The 23,021-nt window shown below is 40.7% G+C and overlaps 1 protein-coding gene across 1 annotated transcript; it reads left to right on the forward strand.

The window, feature by feature from the left end:
• The first annotated feature begins 7,189 nt into the window (after window positions 1-7,189).
• LOC144528547 (uncharacterized) lies at window positions 7,190-23,021 on the forward strand. The gene is made up of 7 exons (XM_078267200.1): window positions 7,190-7,435; window positions 12,771-13,874; window positions 14,727-15,098; window positions 15,521-15,976; window positions 16,399-18,222; window positions 18,644-19,099; window positions 20,074-23,021. The coding sequence occupies exons 1-7, from the start codon at window positions 7,243-7,245 to the stop codon at window positions 21,393-21,395; spliced, it is 5,727 nt and encodes a 1,908-aa protein (XP_078123326.1). The 5' UTR covers window positions 7,190-7,242; the 3' UTR covers window positions 21,396-23,021.

Here is a 23,021-nt window from a genome sequence, read left to right on the forward strand (position 1 = left end):
AGTGAAATGCTCTCACACTCATACTTTACTGAAACCATAGGAGTGTATATGAGAGCGTTTCAGTAGTGTTTATGAGATTTATTCTGAAAATATTCCTCACAGGAGGTGGACTCATACTGTTGCAGCTGGTTTTTTACACTAGAGGGCAGAACAACAACAGAAAAGGAGATGTATCATATATACCAAAGTATATTAATCAGTTTTTCTGTTAATGCTTTTTTCGACAATTTAAGGTTTTTTTAACCATGTACAGAAAACCCTGAGTGAGCTTTTATATTTTTGCAAAAGCATTGTTGAAGTGAGCCTGAGATCAGACTTTAACCTCCAACGACGGCTTCTTTGTGATTGCTGTGCACATGATAATATATTAATGATATTAATGAAGATGTATTACCTGCTGAAAATGAACCAAAATCTTCTAGCAGGTTCCAATTGACAAATCTGAGGATAATGGACTGGAGTTGAGAACAATAGCTCCATATTTCTATGGGAATAGTTTCTGTTCTGCTTAGAGGAAGTCTAAAATAATCTTTCATGTAACTGGGGTCCAGTTCATTCGGCTGCATGAAAGTAACTGAAAATAGAAAATGGATTTCCTGCAGAAAATGCGTGTGAATGCTGAAAGCTTAAAAGCTAAACTGGATTGATGTCTGAAATGTAAAAGAAGGAGGTGAAGTAGTAAGAATACTTGAAAACGGTGGGAACATGGGTGGGTCAAAGTAGCTGAAGTTTGACAGATTAGTATAATTATATATGACAATAAACTATCAAATAAAAACATGAACATTAACCCTCCTAACACCAAAACCCGCCGGCAACGGCGAAGAAGCACTTTTTGTTTAAAAGATTGCCAATGAAAAAACACTTACTCTAGAATAAAGCTGTAAAAACTGAATTGTTTGTCGGATTCTCAAAATTCCGACGGTCCCTGAATGTGCTTTGCTGAAAATCAGCTGTAAAAATTGCTGTAAAAAGCTCCAAAGTTAAGCCATAAAAACACCAAGTGAATAAAAAAATTGCATTGAACATGCCCTTCTTTAAAAAAATCAACCATTTGCATGATCAAGAAGCCATAAAATGCATAAACTTCTGCATCTTCTAACGTACAGGAAGACACAGAGATTTGTGTACTGTGAGGCATAGCCACTAGAGTGCTGATCGGGCCGCATTTTTCTGTCCGCGTCCGACAGGCATTAGGATATTTATGTCCGAGCCTGACACAGTTAAAATCTCATTTTTTTCTCATACATTTACATTACATTACATGTCATTTAGCTGACGCTTTTATCCAAAGTAACTTACAATGGCTATATACTGTATTTCAGAGGTCGCACACCTCTGGAGCAACTAGGGGTTAAGTGTCTTGTTCAGGGACACATTGGTTGATGTATCACAGTGGGAGTCAAATCCAGGTCTCCCACACCAAAGGCTAGTGTCATATCCACTGCGCCATACCACTAATGACACATGTACGTTTATTTGTGTGGAAAGCTTTTATTAATTATAATTATTATTATATTCCAAAACACATATGTTTATTTTAAAGCAGATTTTAAATTTCATTGTAACAATTTAACAATTCTCCCTTATGAAATCCAATCACGGCACGACTCTCTGAACGCAATAGACAGACGCATAAATTCAACTAAAATGTAACTGTGAACAATCAGCGTTGGACCTCCAGTCTGTTGAGATGCCTCTCCAAACTCACCATAAAATGTTAAGACACGTTAAGAAAAAAGATCTGTATTTTGCCGTAATCCAATGACACAGAAAAGAAGTAATCCACAGTGATCAGTAGATCCACAAAAAGGTAAATGACACGGTGTATCCAGCAAGGTCTATACGAGCGTCACAGTCACCATCAGCTCCAAACAGGTGAACGAGGCCTCTCCACTTCTCCGTTTAAACAAAGTGGAATAAACGTACAAAAGTCCAAATCTACACAAAACCCGCAATCAGTTAGTAAGCTGACATCACATGTATATACATGGCATTTAGGAAACCTTTATTGCAAGGTTGGCACGGCAAGATGTCCAGACTAGTGCAACAGTAACTTTCGTTTTTTGCGTCCTGCTGCTCCCATCATCAGCCAGGTAATATTTGTTTTACTAAAGCAGTATATGAAATCTGATGTATTACCTACCACCATTTAGTTGTTTAGTGTTATTTAAGATATTTATAAAATATCTGGTCATGCCAGACGTAATTATTCTCTTATATAGAATTTGAGAAGCCTGGAGCTGAGGCCATCAGGACCCGCTCCTTTCCTCACCTGGATCCTCCGTAGCTCACTCCTCACCTGGTGTGTTGTGAAGGACAGGTTGGGGGAGGGGTGTTGTGTGTTGGAGGAGGGGGGCTTGTGGAGGTTGTGAGTGGGGAAGTGATGGGGGGGTGTGAAAAACGTATGCAGGATTATCAAGGCGGGCACCATTACTACCTCACGTGATGACGTTCTTTAAAAATAAAAAGGAAACTTGTTTTGGGGAGAATAATAATTATTACTATTAATTAATGACTCTGGGCTGACATTTCCTAGTAACCTTACCAAAAAGGCTGAGGATGCTGCAGATGTTGGTATAATATGAAAAAGGCTGGTGGATTTAAGACAAAAAAATTATAATTCATTGAATGAATCAAATATGAACATATCTGTCATTGTCAGTGGCTTGTTGATCTTTACATTGTTGGTTAATTTTCTATCCTGTCCTGGGACACATTCATACAGTTTAATAAAGGACTTATTGGACTTTAACTTATCATTTAGGTCATTGTGTCGTCTCATCTCCGGTTTTTCCTGCATCCACCGTGTGTGATTGTGTGTTTTTGTGTGTGTGTGTGTGTGTGTGTGTTTGTTTGTATGCGCGCGTCAGTCGCAGGGGGAACTGATCATGAAGGTGTAGGTCATGTAGGTCATCAAATCAAATCGAACCCAATGCTGCTGCCAGTTCTGCCGTTGTTTACCTTTTTCTTTTTCTTCTAGTCCGTACAAATAGCAAAGTCGGTAGCCTTTCCTCATTAGCGCCACCTCTGTTCAGGAGAAGACCGCAGCTAGTGTCGCAACCACCACGCGTGAGTATAAACAGTTATGGCGCTCCCATGACGTCACACTGGCGCTCGACAGGTCGGCTGCAGCGAGTATACCGCACGAGAGAGCCGACAGGATTGAAACAGCAGCAGCTTTCAGTGTCTGAGGTTTTGGTTCCTTGTAGCCTAAGATGGCTTTCATGCTTTCTCAGACCTCCCTGGTGTTCTTACGCTGCAGCTGATCCTCCATCTTCCTCCTGTAGTGTTTTTCACCTCTCTGATCTTCATCAGGAAAATGTAGTTTAAGTATTAAAGGTAAAAGTAATCCATGCAAACAGTAGGGGTTTTTGGCACGGGCGAAGTGGGCAGCCGCTTGGGGCGGCATTTTTTCATGACGCATGGGGGGCGGCACAAGCTTAAAAAAGAAAAACTGGCGCCCCCTGCAGCTGAAGGCGCAAATAATAGATAATAGAAAAACAGACTGTGTTGAGAACTAAAAGTAGTCTACATAGTAGAAGTTCACGAAAGCAATCCAACTTGGTAAAAAACAGACAATGCTGCTCTGCCAAATGTCTTCAAAGAAATGAAACGGTGATAATAAAGAACAGTGATTTAATAGTGATAAAGGGATGGTGCACCCCCAGGCCGGTGGGCAGTTGTATCCGCGCTAACGGCTCCTATAGTGGTCTTTGCTCCAGTCTGGCACCAGACACCCTGCCATGCCATTCAGCTCTGCGGCTCAGCACGCTATTTAGGATTCACAAGAATGAGTGATGCATGCGGCCGCGGGCGCATGCACGGGATGCGTGCAAAGGCAGGCAGGGGCACAGGTGGATGTGTGTGTGTGTGTGTGTGTGTGTGTATGTGTGTGTGTGTGTGTGTGTGTGTGTCAGTGTCAGCGCCTGTCCTACCAAAGCAGAGAATTAGCTCCACATATAGTTCATTATAGGCTAAGTCTTAAATATATTTGGAATATCCATTGAAATATTAACATTTTACATGGAAAAAGTTACTCTCAGATGTGTCCAGTTTGGGACATTGTGCTGGGGTACATTTTCACATAATTTATATACAAGTGGACACCTGAGTATTAGCCCCATATTGATATAAATAAACCCAAAACATGCTTTTAGGGATATTGTAGTCAAATATAGTGATTGTGATGTCATAATGCAGCAACAAAGTAATCAGTATTTTCTGTCAGTAAAAAACTACTAATCGATTAAAGGTTAAGGCTGGAGATAGTCTGTATTTTTAATCAATAAATCCCATTAAAGACCCAAACCACAGCCTGATAAATCTTGAATCAATGAGCAACATCTTATTAAAAACACATCATTGAGCAGCATGTTGTTAGGAAGTGATTAGCTAGTAGTACACAGGTCATACTGTACATACTACAGGTAGCTACAGTGCATGTAAATACGTAAGTCAAGGTGGATTCATTTACTACAAATTGTTTTAAGGCTTAAAAATCAATTCTTTAATCTCCAGGCCGCCAACACACATCCTATATGCACGTTAAAGATTGACGTTTTCAGTAGAAATACATGGGCTTGGGAATGTTGGAAAGTTTTGAGAGACAGTTTTGGTCTTTTCTGCACAAATGTTATAATTAGTGCTGCCAAACGATTAAAATATTTAATCGCGATTAATCAAATTAATGTCATAGTTAACTCGCAATTAATTGCAACTAATCGCACATTTTTATCTATTCTAAATGACCCTTGAGTTCTTTTTGTCCCATTATTTTTTCTCATTTCAATGCTATGATATCAGCTAGACCCTCGTCCTCCACAACGTTAACCTGCCTACATGCAGTAGCCACCCATTGAGCTATGGCTGCAGTAGGTTTGTTCTTAGTTGTGGTATCCATGTGCTTCTGTCTGAAGTCATCCATAGACCTCAACAGTCCCGCCCACAGCCGACTCCGGAAGTGAAACATCCCATTGATTTTCTCCATAAGGATTTAGAATATCAGTCATAATGTCTAAACCATCCGAGGTAGACTGACCCCGAGCTACGTGGTTGTGAAACGAAGGTTTCTGCTCCTGTAGAAGCTAGAAGTCAGTATGAATTCAACCTTGTTTTAAGAAAAACATGTTTTATCTGCAATGTAATGGAGAAAATTTACCCTACCCACAATCCTAAGCATAACAGCAACGTCTCTGATTGGTCCAACTCACTGTCACCATAGAAACGTTTACCATACCCGCGAAACCGCTAACGGCTAGAGCGAGCTTCTACCATTGAAGTCTATGATAGTTTATGTACACGGTCTTGTACCTTTGCCTTTTTTGCCGTTTTCAAAATGTTTTTTTGCGCCGAATCAAATGTTTTATGCTCACTATTCATCTTGTAGCTGGTTGTCATGGTTCCAGACTTAAAACTCTTTATATAGGCAATTTTTGAAACGTCAATCATCAGCTGTGTGCTTGGCCATCAGCTGTGTGCTTGGCCATCAGCTGTGTGCTTGGTCATCAGCTGTGTGCTTGGCCATCAGCTGTGTGCTTGGTCATCAGCTGTGTGTTTGGTCATCAGCTGTGTGCTTGGCCATCAGCTGTGTGCTTGGCCATCAGCTGTGTGCTTGGCCATCAAGTGGTATTTCAGACTGGACATGCTGCGATGATAGCTCAGTTCACAATGACAAAACACACAGATCACTTTGTGTATTGTACTCATTTGGCAACTTTTTAAAAGGAAACTTCGCCATCCACTCAAAACTTAACGTTAGCCTACTACTCTTTGGCCGGCTCGCAAGCCCAAACAAGTGTGTGTGGCGTGTCTTGTGTTCTGTTTCCGGTCTAGCTAGATCCGGTGTAGTGTTGTTGACTAGTTGATGCAACAGCACGTGAAAAAAACTACAAAGATTGCTCGGCCAAAAAGAACGTTAATCTCACGATAAAAAATTGATGCTGTTAAAATGGGTTTGGGTTAATTTGGGTCTCGCTTAGGGTGTAATTCAACGTAGAACCGCCACTGGCTATCTCTACATAAAGTTCTTTATTGTGGTCAAGGGACATATCCAGCGCAGCAGGTTCAGTACTGTCGCAGTAGTCATGGTCAGGAGGATAGTCCAAGTCCACAGACGGATCATGCATGGTTTCTGTGTTGGGACGCTCGGTCCTTTCCCAAACTTCAGGCCGTGGGGCTGGAAGACTGAAATTGTTCCACTGAAAAAGCACTGCAACAGCTCCCTTCTTCAGACGTCTGCGCCCAGGCATCTGCAATTTGATAGTGTCGGCTGCAGACTTGTGTGTTCGTTGTAAGGAAGTTGTCTCGTCAGATGTTAATTGCCCACCATTTATGTAATTCATTGTCTTTGGGAAAAGTAAAAAAACTAAGAGAAGACACATTGTACATTGCGGCACACAGCAGTGGTGGCTGGAAGAGCTGTCATCCCGTCTTTGAAAGGACACTTTTCGTACGTTTACACGTTATTAGTCAAGACAAAGTATTACAAGTAAAAACATTAACATAAAAAACACAACAACGACGAAAATGAACAGTTTTGGATGTTTTAACGACAAGCATTCAATGGTAGCATACGGTAGCACAGCATTCTATAACCGATAACCGGAAGTTTACATCCATCCTGAGATTTAAATGTTTCCTTTTTGTTATGTTTATGCCATTATAAGTTGTTTATATTGCTTAAAAGACATTTAGGAGCTATTCGTACTCCTGGATGAGCTCACAGTGAGTAATAATGTGACAAAAAAACCGCTCAGAAATGGCTTGGTTTAACTTTCCCCTCAGACAAACATCAAAATCAGATGAAATATTAGAGTCACACTCCGAGACTTTCATCTTCTGTTTGAAACATAAATGGTAACTTGGTATTTTTTTCAACCTGGAATGACGGGAACAACAATCTTTTCACATTTGGGTAAATAGAGTCCAGATAAAAATAAAAAAAAAGACCCTTTAAAGGAATAGGGAAACTAACTACCATCATATTTAAATGTTTTCTCAGAGCTGTGAAAATGCAATAACATATTTGTCTTTCTTCAAACGTGTATTTTTAACGTTTATGTTGCTGGGTTTTTCTAAAGAAGCCTAAAACACTTCCGGACTTTTATTTTGAAGTTCAGCAACTAATCTGCACCGGAAGCTGTAGTCTTCACTGCGGCTAACTTCACTCTTTGAACAAGATGGCGTCTAGCAGAAAGGTGTGTTAGCAGAGCGTCTTTGTTGTGTTGAGAAAGAGGTAAAATGTGTAAAGTCCAGATGCTGAGAGCGTTGGTGGAGCAGCGACTAACTGCGGCTGCTGAAGAGATATTTGGGCTGTTTGAAAGAACGATAGCAGAGTACGAGGAGGAACTTTGTCGTTCAAAAGAGGAGAACGAGCGACAACGGGAGCTACTGGACGCTGTTTTCAACCCTCAGCTTCGGTTACACAGAGCAGGTTTGGTCCCTTTACTTCTTCCTCTCTCTCTGGTTAAACTGACAGCATGTTTGTTCGTTAAACATTCAGCCTGTCGACGCTTCAAAGCCTCGACTGCTTCTCCGCAGCAGTACAGCAGATACTCGGTTCAACCCGAGGCCCTTAGCTGCAGCTCATTTCCCTTTTCTCCCCGTTTCCTGTTTTCGAAATCGCTGACGGCTGTATGCAATCATCAGCAGTACCTACTACATACCGCAGCTATACATGCAGTACACTATACATACTGCAGTACCTTTACTACATACTGCAGCACTATACATACTGTACATTAGCATACTGAGTACATACTGCACTAGCATACTACATACTAGCAGTACTACTACATACTGCAGTACATACTACATACTGCAGTACATACTACATACTGCAGTACCTACTACATACTGCAGTACATACTACATACTGCAGTACTGCAGTACCTACTACATACGTGCAGCACATGCATATGCAGTACTGATATGTTCATCAGTAGTATGTAGTATCTGCTGCATATGTTCATCAGTAGTATGTAGTATCTACTGCATATGTTCATCAGTAGTATGTAGTATGTAGTATCTGCTGCATATGTTCATCAGTAGTATAGCATCATCAGTATGTTCATCAGTAGTATGTAGTATCTACTACATATGTTCATCAGTAGTATGTAGTATCTACTGCATATGTTCATCAGTAGTATGTAGTATCTACTACATATGTTCATCAGTAGTATGTAGTATGTAGTATCTGCTGCATATGTTCATCAGTAGTATGCAGTATGTAGTATCTACTGCATATGTTCATCAGTAGTATGCAGTATCTACTGCATATGTTCATCAGTAGTATGCAGTATCTACTGCATATGTTCATCAGTAGTATGTGCATCACGCATATGTTCATGCAGTATGTAGTATCTACCGCATATGTTCATCAGTAGTATGTAGTATCTACTGCATATGTTCATCAGTAGTATGTGTACTACTGCATATGTTCATCAGTAGTATGCAGTATGTAGTATCTACTGCATATGTTCATCAGTAGTATGCATGTATCTACTGCATATGTTCATCGGGGCAGTATGTAGTATCTACTGCATATGTTCATCTAGTATCAGTATGTAGTATCTACTGCATATGTCATCAGTATGCATCTGCTATATTACAGTATGTAGTATGTACTGCATATGTTCATCAGTAGTATGTAGTATCTACTGCATATGTTCATCAGTAGTATGTAGTATCTACTGCATATGTTCATCAGTAGTATGTAGTATCTACTACATATGTTCATCAGTAGTATGCAGTATGTAGTATCTACTACATATGTTCATCAGTAGTATGCAGTATCTACTGCATATGTTCATCAGTAGCATGTAGTATCTACTGCATATGTTCATCAGTAGTATGGTATGTAGTATCTGCTGCATATGTTCATCAGTAGTATGTAGTACCTGCTGCATATGTTCATCAGTAGTATGTAGTATCTACTACATATGTTCATCAGTAGTATGTAGTATCTGCTACATATGTTCATCAGTAGTATGTAGTATCTACTGCATATGTTCATCAGTAGTATGTAGTATCTACTGCATATGTTCATCAGTAGTATGTAGTATCTACTGCATATGTTCATCAGTAGTATGTAGTATGTTCTGCATATGTTCATCAGTAGTATGTAGTATGTAGTATCTACTGCATATGTTCATCAGTAATTAGTATGTAGTATCTGCTGCATATGTTCATCAGTAGTATGTAGTATCTACTGCATATGTTCATCAGTAGTATGCAGTATGTAGCACTGCATATGTTCATCAGTAGTATGCAGTATCTACTGCATATGTTCATCAGTAGCATGTAGTATCTGCTGCATATGTTCGTCAGTAGTATGTAGTATCTACTGCATATGTTCATCAGTAGTATGCAGTATCTGCTGCATATGTTCATCAGTAGTATGTAGTACCTACTGCATATGTTCATCAGTAGTATGTAGTACGTACTGCATATGTTCATCAGTAGTATGCAGTATCTACTGCATATGTTCATCAGTAGTATGTAGTATGTAGTATCTACTGCATATGTTCATCAGTAGTATGTAGTATCTGCTGCATATGTTCATCAGTAGTATGTAGTATCTGCTGCATATGTTCATCAGTAGTATGTAGTATCTACTACATATGTTCATCAGTAGTATGTAGTATCTACTACATATGTTCATCAGTAGTATGTAGTATGTAGTATCTACTGCATATGTTCATCAGTAGTATGTAGTATGTACTGCATATGTTCATCAGTAGTATGTAGTATGTAGTACCTACTGCATATGTTCATCAGTAGTATGTAGTATGTAGTATCTACTGCATATGTTCATCAGTAGTATGTAGTATCTGCTGCATATGTTTATCAGTAGTATGTAATATCTACTACATATGTTCATCAGTAGTATGTAGTATCTGCTACATATGTTCATCAGTAGTATGTAGTATCTGCTGCATATGTTCATCAGTATGTAGTATGTAGTACCTACTACATATGTTCATCAGTAGTATGTAGTACCTGCTGCATATGTTCATCAGTAGTATGTAGTATGTAGTACCTGCTGCATATGTTCATCAGTAGTATGTAGTACCTGCTGCATATTTTCATCAGTAGTATGTAGTACCTGCTGCATATGTTCATCAGTAGTATGTAGTATCTACTACATATGTTCATCAGTAGTATGTAGTATCTACTGCATATGTTCATCAGTAGTATGTAGTATCTACTGCATATGTTCATCAGCAGTATGTAGTATCTACTGCATATGTTCATCAGTAGTATGTAGTATCTACTGCATATGTTCATCAGTAGTATGTAGTACCTGCTGCATATGTTCATCAGTAGTATGTAGTATCTGCTGCATATGTTCATCAGTAGTATGTAGTATCTACTGCATATGTTCATCAGTAGTATGTAGTACCTGCTGCATATGTTCATCAGTAGTATGTAGTATCTACTGCATATGTTCATCAGCAGTATGTAGTACCTGCTGCATATGTTCATCAGTAGTATGTAGTATCTGCTGCATATGTTCATCAGCAGTATGTAGTATCTACTACATATGTTCATCAGCAGTATGTAGTACCTGCTGCATATGTTCATCAGTAGTATGTAGTATCTGCTGCATATGTTCATCAGTAGTATGTAGTACCTGCTGCATATGTTCATCAGTAGTATGTAGTATGAACCACGTTGCTGAAGTTGGCTTCTGATTCATCAGGGAAACATAACTCAGATTGCTGAGTGACTGATCCTGTTTTCTGAACCTCTGACTGTATTAAAGCGTGTTAGTCATTAAGATAAATTATGAATCATGTCTAAAACACACGTTTAGATTTGTGAAAGCTGTATTGTCTTCATGAGAACGCAATAAAGGGAGATTTCACCGTTTTTCTTTTCATATTTAGACCACATTAGACCAGGTCCAGATCCAAAACCACTCTACCTAGACTTGGACTAGGTAGAGACAGATCTGGACTAGATTATCCCAGAAAGAATAGCTGTGTGCAGTCATTGAGGAAGTGGTTCAAGGACTCAGTGTCTCTGAAGTATAGAAGGTTAAGCTGGAGCCGTTAACTAGAGTTTAAGCCTTTGATGGTGCAAGAGTGCATTGTGTACTAGACAGATAAGAGGAACACAGGAAAGGCAGTTCAAGTTACAGGTTAGAGGAGGGGGTGTGTGTGTGTGTGTGTGTGTGTGTGTGTGTGTGTGTGTGAAGATAACAGTTTCTGTCTAGAAACTAGGAGAAACCTCCCTGTGAGGAGAGAATAAAGGAGGGGGGGGTTCCTGTTTTCTGTTTCCCTGTTTTTTCATATGTAGACCACATCAGACACATTAGAATAAGTGAAATCTTCCTTTATTGCATTTTCACAAATAGATACTGTATATAAATAAATAAATAAAGCTTTCACTAATCTGAAACTGTGTTTTTAAGGATCTTTAGCCTCTCAATACAGTCAGAGGATCAGTCACTCAGCAATGTAAGTTATGGTTCCCTGATGGATGAATCGGAAGCTAACTTCAGCATCGTCAGATGACTGCAGTATGTAGTACTTGCAGTATAAAGTATGCAGTACCTACTACATACATAGGTACTACATACTGCAGACGACTGTAGTATGCAGTACCTACTACATATGTTGATCAGTAGTATGCAGTATGAACCAGTTAAATGGCTTTATTCTGCAGTATGCTAGGCCAGGCTGAGCCTTTGAACAAGCTCTTAAAGCATTTGGCAAAAAAGAACTCACACCACCAGTTCAAATGAAAAATGTAACTTTTTGAGCTTTGAATTTTTTGTTTGTTTACTTTATAAGATGTGGAAAATTTAAGAAACTGAAACTTTATTTCTTACAAACATTATGTTATCTTATAATTTATTTAAAAGGCTGTCAAAGACAGATGGGTATCTCTCTGCCCTGTCAGATGCTGCTCTCCCTCGTGTGTGTGTGTGTGTGTGTGTGTGTGTGTGTGTGTGTGCGCCAGGGAGCTTGTTACGTTATGCCCGCAACCTCTTGTGAAGCTTTATAACTCCAAAAAGGCACACAACCACAGGTTCCAGTTTATCTTATGATGGTTATGTGTGTTGTGTTATTTAAACAAACGATTGGGTAAATAAACGCCTCTTGTCCGCGAGTCTCCTGAGGGAGCTCCAGCTGGCTCACTGTTCACGGCTGTGAAGGTGGAGAGGCCGGGCGGACAGCCAGCGAACCCGGCAGGCACCCGCAGGCTGTCATGTCAGACTGTGGAGTTTCTGAACTCAAAGTTGCAGAAAGATGGTGGTTTACAATTATTGTGACTTGATAATTTTATGAACCAGTCTATTTTTACTGTCGTTTGTATCGTTTTCTTTCCTCTACCTTGTAAATATAAAATAGGCCTATTTTAATTCAGATGGGCACAATGTTATGTGCATTGATTTAATTATTTTGCGCTGTCTGCTGTAGCAAGTAGCCTACATTTTAATAAAATTACTATAAATCTACATCACTTGATGATATTATTTGTTATATAGGCCTATCAATTGTATTTAACCTCAACAAACGTGGAAAATATTTGACCTGAACTTTTCCCATTTTGACCGATAAAATGAAAACCTTACAGGTCACATGACCGGCACCAATTTGTTCTAGCGGAAACTCTGCTAGCGGGATTACTCCCTTGTTAGCTAAAAGTACTGACTAAAGAGTTGGAATAATTAGCTAAAAGTACTGACTAAACGGTTGAAATAGTTAGCTAAAAGTAATGACTGAACAGTTGTCTGTATTTGATTTTGTTTCCTGCAGATGTGCAGCAGCTGTCAGTGGTTAAAGAAGAGGTTCCCCCTGAGCAGCAGGAGTGTAGCGCCAGTGTGGACCAACAGGAGCCAGAGCCCCCCCCACACATTAAAGAGGAACAGGAGGAACTGTGGAGCAGTCTGGAGGGAGAGCAGCTTCAAGGGCTGGAGGAGGCTGATATCCCCAAGTTCCCATTCACTCCTGTCGCTGTGAAGAGTGAAGATGATGAAGAGGAAGCTCAGTCCTCACAGCTTCATCAAAGACAAACTCAACACATGGAAACAGAAGCTGATGGAGATGACTGTGGAGGACCAGAACCAGCCAGGAACTTGCATCCACATCCACTTTTACAACCAGAGACTGAAGACCAGACTGGAGACTCTTCTGAACCTGAGACTGATGACAGTGCTGATTGGAAGGAGACCAGAGAACCTCAGTCAGCTTTAAATTCTCTGAAACATGATTCAACATGTAAGAATAAATTCAGCTGCTCTGAGTGTGGGAACAGATTTATCTTCAAGTCACATCTGAAGACACACATGAGAAGTCACACAGGAGACAACCCTTTTAGCTGCTCAGTTTGTAATAAAATATTTGGCCACACGGCAGCTCTGAAGAGACACATGAGAACTCACACAGGAGAGAAGCCTTTTAGCTGCTCAGTTTGTAATAAATCTTTTTCACAGAGTGGAACTGTACAGACACACATGAGAATCCACACAGGAGAGAAGCCTTTTAGCTGCTCTGAGTGTGGTAAAGCTTTTAATGAAAGTGGAAACCTAAAGAAACACATGATAACTCACACAGGTGAAAAACCTTTCATCTGCTCAGTCTGTAAGAAATGTTTTACACAGAGTGGACATTTACAAAAACACATGAGAATCCACACAGGAGAAAAACGTGAATGTGTTGGTCATATAAACACAGAAGCTAATGTAGAGGACTGTGGAGGACCAGAACCAGCCAGGAACTCACATCCACATCCACTTTTACAACCAGAGACTGAAGACCAGACTGGAGACTCTTCTGAACCTGAGACTGGTGACAGTGCTGATTGGAAGGAGACCAGCGAACCTCAGTCAGCTTTAAACTTTCTGAAACATGATTCAAGATGTAAGAAAACATTCAGCTGCTAAAAGTACTGTCTAAACATTTGAAATAGTTTGCTAAAAGTACTGACTAAACAGTTCAATATTTAGCTAAAAGTACTGACTAAACAGTTAAAATAGTATCTAAAAGTACTGACTAAACAGTTGAAATAGTAGTTAAAAGTACTGACTAAACAGTCTAAATAGTTAGCTAAAAGTACTGACTAAACAGTTGAAATAATAAGCTAAAAGTACTGACTAAACAGTTGAAATAATAAGTTAAAAGCACTGACTAAACAGTTGAAATATTTAGCTAAAAGTACTGACTAAACAGTTGAAATAAGCTAAAAGTACTGACTAAACTGTTGAAATAATGTGGTAAAAGTACTGGCTTAACGGTTGAAGTCAGTACTTTTAGCTTATTTAGTTATCAAAAAGTACTGACTAAACTGTTGAAATAGTAGCTAAAAGTACTGACTAAATAGTTGAAATAGTAGCTAAAAGTACTGACTAAACAGTTGAAATAGTAGCTAAAAGTACAGACTAAACAGATCAAATATTTAGCTAAAATACTGACTAAACAGTCTAAATAATAATCTAAAAGTACTGACTAAACAGTTGCAATAGTAGTTAAAAGTACTGACTAAACAGTTGAAATAAACTAAAATTACTGACTGAACGGTTGAAATAGTTATCTAAAAGTAGTGACTAAACAGTGGAAATAGTAGCATCAAGTACTGACTAAACAGGTGAAATAGCTAAAAGTACTGTCTAAACTGTTGAAATATTATCTAAAAGTAAAGTGTCTAAATCGTTGAAGTAGTTAACTACAGTTATTGACTAAACAGTTGTCTGCATTTGATTTTGTTTCCTGCAGATGTTCAGCAGTTGTCGGTGGTTAAAGAAGAGGTACCCCATGAGCAGCAGGAGTGTAGCTCCAGTGTGGACCAGCCAGAGCCAGAGCCCCCCCCACACATTAAAGAGGAACAGGAGGAACTGTGGAGCAGTCAGGAGGGAGAGCAGCTTCAAGGGCTGGAGGAGGCTGATATCACCAAGTTCCCATTCACTCCTGTCCCCGTGAAGAGTGAAGATTATGAAGAGAAAGCTCAGTCCTCACAGCTTCTTTTACAACCAGAGACTGAAGACCAGACTAGAGACTCTTCTGAACCTGAGACTGATGACAGTGCTGATTGGAAGGAGACCAGAGAACATCAGTCAGCTTTAAACTCTCTGAAACATGATTCAAGATGTAAGATTTCATTTACCTGCTAAAAGTACTGTCTGAACAGGTGAAATAGTTAGCTAAAACTACTAAACCGTAAGATGTTATTGCAGGAAGGTGTTGACTGTCATCGGTAGATTGTCAGCTCTAACCTGCGTGATGCCTTCACATGCTCCAGTCCACAATTATAGCAGTTTAGTCTAAGATGAGCTAATAGCTAATACATCCATGAAGACACAAGTGGGTACATGCGCAACCGGGGAGATGATAGAGCCTGGGAGGCAGCGGCTAGCTAACGTGGCTAAACGTGCTAACACACACGGTCAACAGCGCTAACACAGCTAGCGGGATTACTCCCTAGTTTGCTAAAAGTACTGACTAAACATTTGAAATAGTTAGCTAAAAGTATTTTCTAAACAGTTGTCTGTATTTGATTTTGTTTCCTGTAGATGTTGAGCAGCAGTTTATGGTTAAAGAAGAGGTTCCCGCTGAGCAGCAGGATTGTATCTCCAGTGTGGACCAGCAGGAGCCAGAGCCCCCTCCACACATTAAAGAGGAACAGGAGGAACTGTGGAGCAGTCAGGAGGGAGAGCAGCATCAATGGCTGGAGGAGGCTGATATCACCAAGTTCCCATTCACTCCTGTCCCCGTGAAGAGTGAAGATGATGAAGAGAAAGCTCAGTCCTCACAGCTTCATCAAAGACAAACTCAACACATGGAAACAGAAGCTGATGGAGAAGACTGTGGAGCCCCAGAACCAGCCAGGAACTCACACTCACTTTTACAACCAGAGACTGAAGACCAGACCGGAGACTCTTCTGATCCTGAGAATGTTGATAGTGCTGATTGGAAGGAGACCAGAGAACATCAGTCAGCTTTAAACTCTCTGAAACATGATTCAAGATGTAAGATTTCATTTACCTGCTAAAAGTACTGTCTGGACAGGTGAAATAGTTAGCTAAAACTACTAAACCGTAAGATGTTATTGCAGGAAGGTGTTGACTGTCATCGGTAGATTGTCAGCTCTAACCTGCGTGATGCCTTCACATGCTCCAGTCCACAATTATAGCAGTTTAGTCTAAGATGAGCTAATAGCTAATACATCCATGAAGACACAAGTGGGTACATGCGCAACCGGGGAGATGATAGAGCCTGGGAGGCAGCGGCTAGCTAACGTGGCTAAACGTGCTAACACACACGGTCAACAGCGCTAACACAGCTAGCGGGATTACTCCCTAGTTTGCTAAAAGTACTGACTAAACATTTGAAATAGTTAGCTAAAAGTATTTTCTAAACAGTTGTCTGTATTTGATTTTGTTTCCTGTAGATGTTGAGCAGCAGTTTATGGTTAAAGAAGAGGTTCCCGCTGAGCAGCAGGATTGTATCTCCAGTGTGGACCAGCAGGAGCCAGAGCCCCCTCCACACATTAAAGAGGAACAGGAGGAACTGTGGAGCAGTCAGGAGGGAGAGCAGCATCAATGGCTGGAGGAGGCTGATATCACCAAGTTCCCATTCACTCCTGTCCCCGTGAAGAGTGAAGATGATGAAGAGAAAGCTCAGTCCTCACAGCTTCATCAAAGACAAACTCAACACATGGAAACAGAAGCTGATGGAGAAGACTGTGGAGCCCCAGAACCAGCCAGGAACTCTCACTCACTTTTACAACCAGAGACTGAAGACCAGACCGGAGACTCTTCTGATCCTGAGAATGATGATAGTGCTGATTGGAAGGAGACCAGAGAACCTCAGTCAGCTTTAAACTCCCTGAAACATGATTCAAGATGTAAGAAAACATTCAGCTGCTCTGAGTGTGGGAAAAGATTTGGCTTCAAGTATAGTCTGAAGACACACATGAGAACTCATACAGGAGAGAAACCTTTCAGCTGCTCTGTTTGTAAGAAATCTTATACACAGAGAGGAGATTTACAGAAACACATGAAAATCCACACAGGAGAAAAGCCATTTAGCTGCTCTGAGTGTGGGAAAAGATTTGTCTTCAAGTCATATCTGAAGAAACACATGATGACTCACACAGGAGAAAAACCTTTTAGCTGCTCTGTGTGTCGGAGGAAATTTAGCCGCAAGTCCAATCTGGAATATCACATGTTAACTCACACAGGAGAAAAACCTTTCAGCTGCTCTGAGTGTCAGAGGAAATTTAGCTTGAAGTCAGATCTTAAGAGACACATGAGAATCCACACAGGAGAAAAACAGTTCAGCTGCTCTGATTGTCAGAGGAAATTTGGCTGCAAGTCAAAGCTGAAAGATCACATGATAACTCACACGGGAGAAAAACCTTTTAGCTGCTCAGTTTGTAAGAAAAGATTTGGCCACAAGGAAAGTCTGAAGAGACACATGAGAACTCACACAGGACAGGATCCTTTCAGATGCTCAGTCTGTAAGAAATCTTTTACACAGAGAGGATATTTAAAGAAACACATGAGAATTCACACAGGAGAAAAACCTTTTAGCTGCTCAGTTTGTAAGAAATCTTTTACACACAGTCAAAGTTTACAGTCACACATGTTAGTCCACACAGGAGAAAGACCTTTTAGCTGCTCTGATTGTGGTAAAGATTTTACTGAAAGTGGAAATCTGAAGAAACATGTAAGAATCCACACAGGAGAGAAACCTTTTAACTGCTCAGTCTGTAAAAAATCTTTTACACAGAGTGAAACTTTACAGTCACATATGAGAACTCACACAGGAGAGAAACCTTTCAGCTGCTCAGTCTGTAAAAAATCTTTTACACAGAGAGGAGATTTACAGAAACACATGAGAGTCCACACAAGAGAAAAACCTTTCAGCTGCTCAGTCTGTAAGACATCTTTTACACAGAGAGGGAGTCTACGTTCACACATGGCCGTATTCCACACAGGAGAGAAAATATTCACCTGCAGTGTTTGTGACAAAAGATTTGCCCGGCGTTCTCATGTCAAAACACATGAATGTGTTGGTCATATAAACACAGAAGCTGATGTAGAGGACTGTGGAGGACCAGAACCAGCCAGGAACTCACATCCACTTTTACAACCAGAGACTGAAGACCAGACTGGAGACTCTTCTGATCCTGAGACTGATGACAGTGCTGATTGGAAGGAGACCAGAGAACATCAGTCAGCTTTAAACTCTCTGAAACATGATTCAAGATGTAAGATTTCATTTACCTGCTAAAAATACTGTCTGAACAGGTGAAATAGCTGAACGTATTGACAAAACAGTTGAAAAAGTAGCTAAAAGTACTGAGTAAACAGTTGAAATAGTAGCTATAAGTACTGACTAAACAGTTGAAATAGCTGAACGTATTGACTAAACAGTTGAAATAGTAGCTCAAAGTATTGACTAAACAGTTGAAATAGCTAAAAGTACTGACTAAACAGTTGAAATAGCTGAACGTATTGACTAAACAGTTGAAATAGTAGCTCAAAGTATTGACTAAACAGTTGAAATAGTAGCTAAAAGTACTGTCTAAACAGCTGGAGTGGTTATCTAAAAGTACTGACCAACAGTTGAAATAGTTAACTACAGTTATTGACTAAACAGTTGTCTGTATTTGATTTTGTTTCCTGCAGATGTTCAGCAGTTGTTGGTGGTTAAAGAAGAGGTTCCCCCTGAGCAGCAGGAGTGTAGCTCCAGTGTGGACCAGCAGGAGCCAGAGCCCCCCCCACATATTGAAGATGAACAGGAGGAACTGTGGAGCAGTCAGGAGGGCGAGCAGCTTCAAGGGCTGGAAGAGGCTGATATCACCAAGTTCCCATTCACTCCTGTCCCTGTGAAGAGTGAAGATGATGAAGAGAAAGCTCAGTTCTCACAGCTTCATCAAAGACAAACTCAACACATGGAAACAGAAGCTGATGGAGAGGACTGTGGAGGACCAGAACCAGCAAGGAACTCACATCCACTTTTACAACCAGAGACTGAAGACCAGACTGGAGACTCTTCTGAACCTGAGACTGATGACAGTGCTGATTGGAAGGAGACCAGAGAACCTCAGTCAGCTTTAAACTCTCTGAAACATGATTCAAGATGTAAGGAAACATTCGGCTGCTAATAGTATTGTCTAAGCATGTGAAGTAGTTAGCTAAAAGTACTGACTAAACAGTTGAAATAGCTAAAAGTACTGACTAAACAGTTGTAATAGTAGCTAAAAGTACTGACGACGATTACCTCGGAACAATCCAGCAAATAGACGGTACCCTAGAGTGCCGTTACCTGAAACAGATGATTTAACGTCACCGCTCATTTTACACACAGTTTAGCAACAAAACAAAATGCTGAGGGAAGATTACTACGTTTTTAATGTTGGTTTTGAGCGGTATGCATCCCCATTAACCTGGAAAGCATTTTAAACAGTAACGTTAATACAGCACGTCGGATTAAATACAGTGTCTCTTTTTTTCTTTTTGGTTTGTTTACAGTGTCTCCTACAGCGGCCAGTGGGGCGTCAGGCAGAGGGACCACAGCGTTTGCTAACATTAGTTTATTGTCTCATCTGGGGTCTGATAAACAGTAAATTTATCAAAGTCAGTGTGCCCAACGCTATTTTCCGATAAACTGTAGCTGTCATGTCACGGGACCCGCGTGAGTGCGGTTTTCATGTTCCGGTTTTTCAGCCTCAGAGGGTAGAGAGAGAGAGCGGCTGACTGTTCAAGCCGTGTATAATTACGACTGTATGACATTTAATAAACAGCTGATTGAGATGCATACAGCGGAAACCTTGCATGTGCACGTGTAGTGTTGCTGTTGCGTGATGTAAATCATGCGGTGCACGTCACCGGCCAGTCAATCGGTGCATCTCTAACTGTGAGTTATGAAAATGTCAGGGGTTGTGATTGTTACTAAACAGAGGCAAGTTTTTGAATGGTGCAGTTGTCTTTGCTTTATCTGACGTCCAAGTTTTCCTCAATTTGTGTTTACTGCAGATGTTCATCAGCTTATAACAATCACAATCCACGTGATAAGATACAGTCCCACAACATTTCTCTGTATGTTTCTCCTGCAGATGTTGAGCAGCTGTCGGTGGTTAAAGAAGAGGTTCCTCCTGAGCAGCAGGAGTGTAGCTCCAGTGTGGACCAGCAGGAGCCAGAGCCCCCCCCACACATTAAAGAGGAACAGGAGGAAATGTGGAGCAGTCAGGAGGCAGAGCAGCTTCAAGGGCTGGAGGAGGCTGATATCACCAAGTTCCCATTCACTCCTGTCCCTGTAAAGAGTGAAGATGATGAAGAGGAAGCTCAGTCCTCACAGCTTAATCAGAGACAAACTCAACACATGGAAACAGAAGCTGATGGAGAGGACTGTGGAGGACTAGAACCAGCCAGGAACTCACATCCACTTTTACAACCAGAGACTGAAGACCAGACTGGAGACTCTTCTGATCCTGAAACTGATGACAGTGCTGATGGGAAGGAGACCAGAGAACCTCAGTCAGCTTTAAACTCTCTGAAACATGATTCAACATATAAGAAAACATTCAGCTGCTCTGAGTGTGGGAAAATATTTAGCTTCAAGTCAAATCTGAACCAACACATGATAACTCACACAGGAGAAAAACCTTTTAGCTGCTCAGTTTGTAAGAAAAGATTTGGCCTCAACTCAATTCTTAAAAAACACATGTTAACTCATACAGGAGAGAAACGTTTCAGCTGCTCATGTTGTGATAAAAGATTTGGCAACGAGTATAATCTGAAGAAACACATGAGAACTCACACAGGAGAAAAGCCTTTCAGCTGCTCAGTCTGTAAAAAATACTTTTCAGAGAATGGAAGTTTAAAGAAACACATGAGAATCCACACAGGAGAAAAACCTTTCAGCTGCTCCGAGTGTGGTAGAGCTTTCGCTGTTAGTGAATACCTGAAGACACACATGAGAACTCACACAGGAGAAAAACCTTTCAGCTGCTCAGTCTGTAAGATATCTTTTTCACACAGTGGAACTTTAAAGTCACACATGGCACTCCACACAGGAGAAAAACCTTTTAGCTGCTCAGTTTGTAAAAAATCATTTACACACAGCGTATATTTAAAGGCACACATGAGAAGCCACACAGGAGAGAAACCTTTCAGCTGCTCTGAGTGTGATAAGCGATTTGGCCAGAAGGAACATTTGAAGAGACACATGAGAACTCACACAGGAGAAAAACCTTTTAGCTGCTTACTTTGTGATAAAAGATTTGGCAACGAGTATAATCTGAAGACACACACGAGAACTCATACAGGAGACAAACCTTTCAGTTGCTCAGTTTGTGATAAAAGATTTGGCCTCAAATCAACGCTTAAAAAACACATGTTAACTCATACATGGGGAAAACCTCAGCTCAGTCTGTAAGAAATCTTTTACACAGAAAGAAAATGTATAGAAACACATAAGGGAGAGAAAAGATATAGCTGCCCAGTGTGAGTGTTAAAAGATTTATTCAGAAGACACAACTGACACGCTACATGGCAGTAGAGTTTAGATTCTCTGCCCGAGCCCGAACTTGATATTTTTCGCCGCTATCCTCGGCCCGGGCCTTTGATCAAGCATTTGTGTTTTTTTAATCATTACTTAATTAGCCTAATTGGTTTGTGAGAAAGCTATGCCTCTCCAGCTTCTGCCGTAGCTCTGGGTGGAGGTCCTGCACTGACTTGAGTGTGAGGTAAACTGGGCTACATCATGTCTTCCCCCCTCTGTAGCACTGTTGTCGGCCAGTGGATCGGCATGCAGACCGTGGTGAAGGACAGTATTAATTAGGTGATGGAGACCGTGATGAAGGACAGTATTAATGAGGTGATGGAGACCATGATGAAGGACAGTATTAATGAGGTGATGGAGACCGTGATGAAGGACAGTATTAATGAGGTGATGAGACTGTGATGAAGGACAGTATTAATGAGGTGATGGAGACCGTGATGAAGGACAGTATTAATGAGGTGATGGAGACCGTGGTGAAGGACAGTATTAATGAGGTGATGGAGACCGTGGTGAAGGACAGTATTAATGAGGTGATGGGGACCGTGATGGACAGTATTAATGAGGTGATGGAGACCAGAAAGTCTCCTATATGGTTCCAGGGCTTTGATTATGTTGCTGCCTTGATCTGTTAACCTCACTATTCAGCTGAGGGAGCAGCTAGGGTCGAGGTTTTTTTTAATTTATTTTTTTTAACATTTCTTCATTCGGATCCATTTGCGATCCATTCCGTTCTGAATAAACAAACAATGCAGTGTAGTCTTCTTCGTCCTTGTTGCATTATTCATTAAGATAGTTCTTAACAGATTTCTGTAATTCAAACAACTCGAAATTGTAGTTGAGAACGTCAGTTATAACGACCACGTATTAAAACATTGTCGGGTTTAAATCAGGCTCAGGCTCATAATTACAGTTAATGTGCCGGGCTGGGCCAGGCTCGGCCACAGCATGCACAGGCTCGGGTAGGGTCGGGCTTGATTTTTTTTGGGCCTGATCTAAGCTATACATGGCAGTTCACACAGGAGAGAGAAAATACACATGCAGTGTTTGTGATAAAAGATTTGTCCATAGTACAAACATGAATGTGTCGGTTGTCAGTCGTCACAGCTTCATCAGAGTCAAACTGAGGAGAACAGAGAGGCAGAGCCTCCAGCCAGCAGAGAAACTCAACACATGGAAACAGAAGCTGACGGAGAGGACTGTGGAGGACCAGAACCAGCCAGGAACTCACATCCACTTTTACAACCAGAGACTGAAGACCAGACTGGAGACTCTTCTGATCCTGAGACTGATGACAGTGCTGATTGGAAGGAGACCAGAGAACCTCAGTCAGCTTTAAACTCTCTGAAACATGATTCAAGATGTAAGAAAACATTCAGCTGCTCTGAGTGGGATAAAGCTTTTACTGAAAGTGGACACCTAAAGAGACAAATGATGACTCACACAGGAGAAAAAAATGTTCAGCTGCTCTGAGTGAGATTTAGCAAGAAGACAAATCTTAAG

The sequence above is a fragment of the Sander vitreus genome, chromosome 14 (genome assembly GCF_031162955.1).
Source record: "Sander vitreus isolate 19-12246 chromosome 14, sanVit1, whole genome shotgun sequence".
Lineage (NCBI taxonomy): Eukaryota > Metazoa > Chordata > Actinopteri > Perciformes > Percidae > Sander > Sander vitreus.

Coding starts and splice junctions, on each gene's coding strand:
- LOC144528547 (XM_078267200.1), top strand. CDS start 7,243: ATGTGTAAAGTCCAGATGCTGAGAGCGTTGGTGGAGCAGCGACTAACT. Junction 15,099..15,520: donor TCTGAAACATGATTCAAGAT/GTAAGATTTCAT, acceptor TGTTTCCTGTAG/ATGTTGAGCAGCAGTTTATG. Junction 18,223..18,643: donor TCTGAAACATGATTCAAGAT/GTAAGATTTCAT, acceptor TGTTTCCTGCAG/ATGTTCAGCAGTTGTTGGTG.